The 2,024-nt window shown below is 53.2% G+C and overlaps 1 protein-coding gene across 1 annotated transcript; it reads left to right on the top strand.

Moving 5' to 3' along the window:
• Positions 1-242: 242 nt before the first annotated feature.
• LOC125553412 (pollen allergen KBG 41-like) lies at positions 243-1,198 on the top strand. Its single transcript, XM_048717196.1, has one exon. The coding sequence runs from the start codon at positions 297-299 to the stop codon at positions 1,092-1,094; it is 798 nt and encodes a 265-aa protein (XP_048573153.1). The 5' UTR covers positions 243-296; the 3' UTR covers positions 1,095-1,198.
• Positions 1,199-2,024: the final 826 nt, after the last annotated feature.

The following is a 2,024-nucleotide window of genomic DNA, read 5'->3' as shown; positions in this document are numbered from 1 at the left end:
TTTTTATTACTTTTATTATTACCCACCCCACGAGGTTAAACAGTAGTTAGGGATCTAATCGATGCTATTATTATTGGTTTGTGGCATGAAGAGCTCACGGGGATAATGAGTTTGGCTAAAAAAAGGAGAGGAGAGGAGGGGATTGCTAATTTGGGCGCGGTAATCTCTCCGGGCCTCTCAACGTGCGGGTCGATGTATATATAGAGCTAATTAAGCTCCTTCATCCTCACACCGCACCACAATCTCTCCTCCTACGTAGTGTGCAAAGCAACCAACGCAAGACAAGAGAAGCAGCAATGGCGGTGCAGCAGTGTACGGTGGCGCTCTTGGTGGCCGTCGCCCTCGTGGCGGGGCCGGCCGTCTCGTACGCTGCCGAAGCTGGCTACGCCCCAGCCGGGCCACAGCCCAAGGCCACGACTGAGGAGCAGAAGCTAGCTGAGAAGGCCAACAACGCCTTCAAGGCGGCCGTGGCGGCCGCAGCCGCAGCCCCTCCAATGGACAAGGGCAAGATATTCGTGAAAACCTTCGTGCAGATCTTCGGCAGCTGGTCTCTTGAGGGGGTCACCGACACGTCCAGCACCAAAGCCATTTTCAACTCCAGGGTCGGCTTCACTCTGGTGTGGGCCTCACAGAAAGCCCAGGGTGCTACCCCGGAGGCCAAGTATGAATCCTTCGTGGCCATGTTCGACAAGTCGCTCTGCATCATCGTCGGCATCCTGAAGGTCCACTCCGGTGAGGAAGTCAAGGGGCCGATCCCTGCCGGCGAGCTCAAGGCCATCGACCAGATCGACGCCGCCTTCAGCACTGCAGCCACCACTGCCGACGCTGCCCCGATAAAGGACAGGTCCACCGTCTTCGACTCTGCCTTCAGCAAGGCCATCAAGGAGACCACTGGTGATGCATACGAGGCCTACAAGTTTGTCCCTGCCCTCGAGTCCGCCGTCAAGAAGAGCTACGCCACGTTTCTTCCCAGGAATCCCCAGGACAAGCGCACGCTCATTGAGTCATTCCTGAGCGACACCATCGTCTCCATGGTCGTCCCCGCCCCCGCCACTCCCACCGCCGCCGCCGCTGCCGGTGGCTACAAAGTCTGAGCTCATCACGCATATACTGTACGTAGATATGCATATGCGTACGTGTGTACGTTACTGTGGCGGTGAGCGAGTTTGATCGATAATCAAAATCAATTCTTTGTTTTCGTTTCATGCACCGGCGATCGAGATCGATGACTTCTTAGAGCATCTCTAGCCGTTCTCCCCCCCGGGGCTTGAAATAGCGCCGGCTGGGGGCCAACCGACGGAAAAATCGGCGTAGGGGGCTCGGGTTTCCAGCTGACCCCCAAGCTCGCCCCCCTCAGCCGCCGATTTTGGCCCACTTTCGGCGGAAATTGGCCCAATTTTGGCCCATGTTCGGTGTGGTTTGGAACAAATTGAACAAAAATTAATTTTTATCACATAGTTCATCACAGAAATCAATACAAATCAAATAGTTCAACAAATCAAACTCATAATTTGAACACAAAAAAACTCATATTTCATCACATGTCGAGCTAGGTGTTGCCCTTGAGCCTCTATAGGTGCTCCACCAAATCGTGCTGCAGTTCTTGATGCACATGTGGGTCTCGCATCTCCTGACGCATATTGAGTAAGGCAGACCAGGTTGCCGGTAGCTGGTGATCAACTTTGGCAAGAGGACCCAGCATGTAATATGGTTCAGTGTCAAACACTGGCTCTTCCTTCTCGCTCTCAATGATCATGTTGTGCAAGATGACACGGCAAGTCATGACTTTCCATATTTGATCTTTCAACCAGGTCAGAGCGGGGTACCAGACAACAACAAATCGAGATTGGAGCACACCAAACGCCCGCTCGATATTCTTCCTGCAAGCCTCCTGACACTTGGCATAGGGTTTGAGATAGTCTTCACAAATGTGGACCATCTCGGATAGATGCCATCTGCTAGGTAGTATCCCTTGTTTTAGTGGCGCCCATTGACCTTGAAGTTCACCGGAGGAGCATGACCTT

The sequence above is a fragment of the Triticum urartu genome, chromosome 4 (genome assembly GCF_003073215.2).
Source record: "Triticum urartu cultivar G1812 chromosome 4, Tu2.1, whole genome shotgun sequence".
Taxonomy (NCBI): domain Eukaryota; kingdom Viridiplantae; phylum Streptophyta; class Magnoliopsida; order Poales; family Poaceae; genus Triticum; species Triticum urartu.
Note: the sequence above shows the minus strand (reverse complement) of the source record. Positions and strands in the feature narration are given on the sequence as shown.

Coding starts and splice junctions, on each gene's coding strand:
- LOC125553412 (XM_048717196.1), top strand. CDS start 297: ATGGCGGTGCAGCAGTGTACGGTGGCGCTCTTGGTGGCCGTCGCCCTC.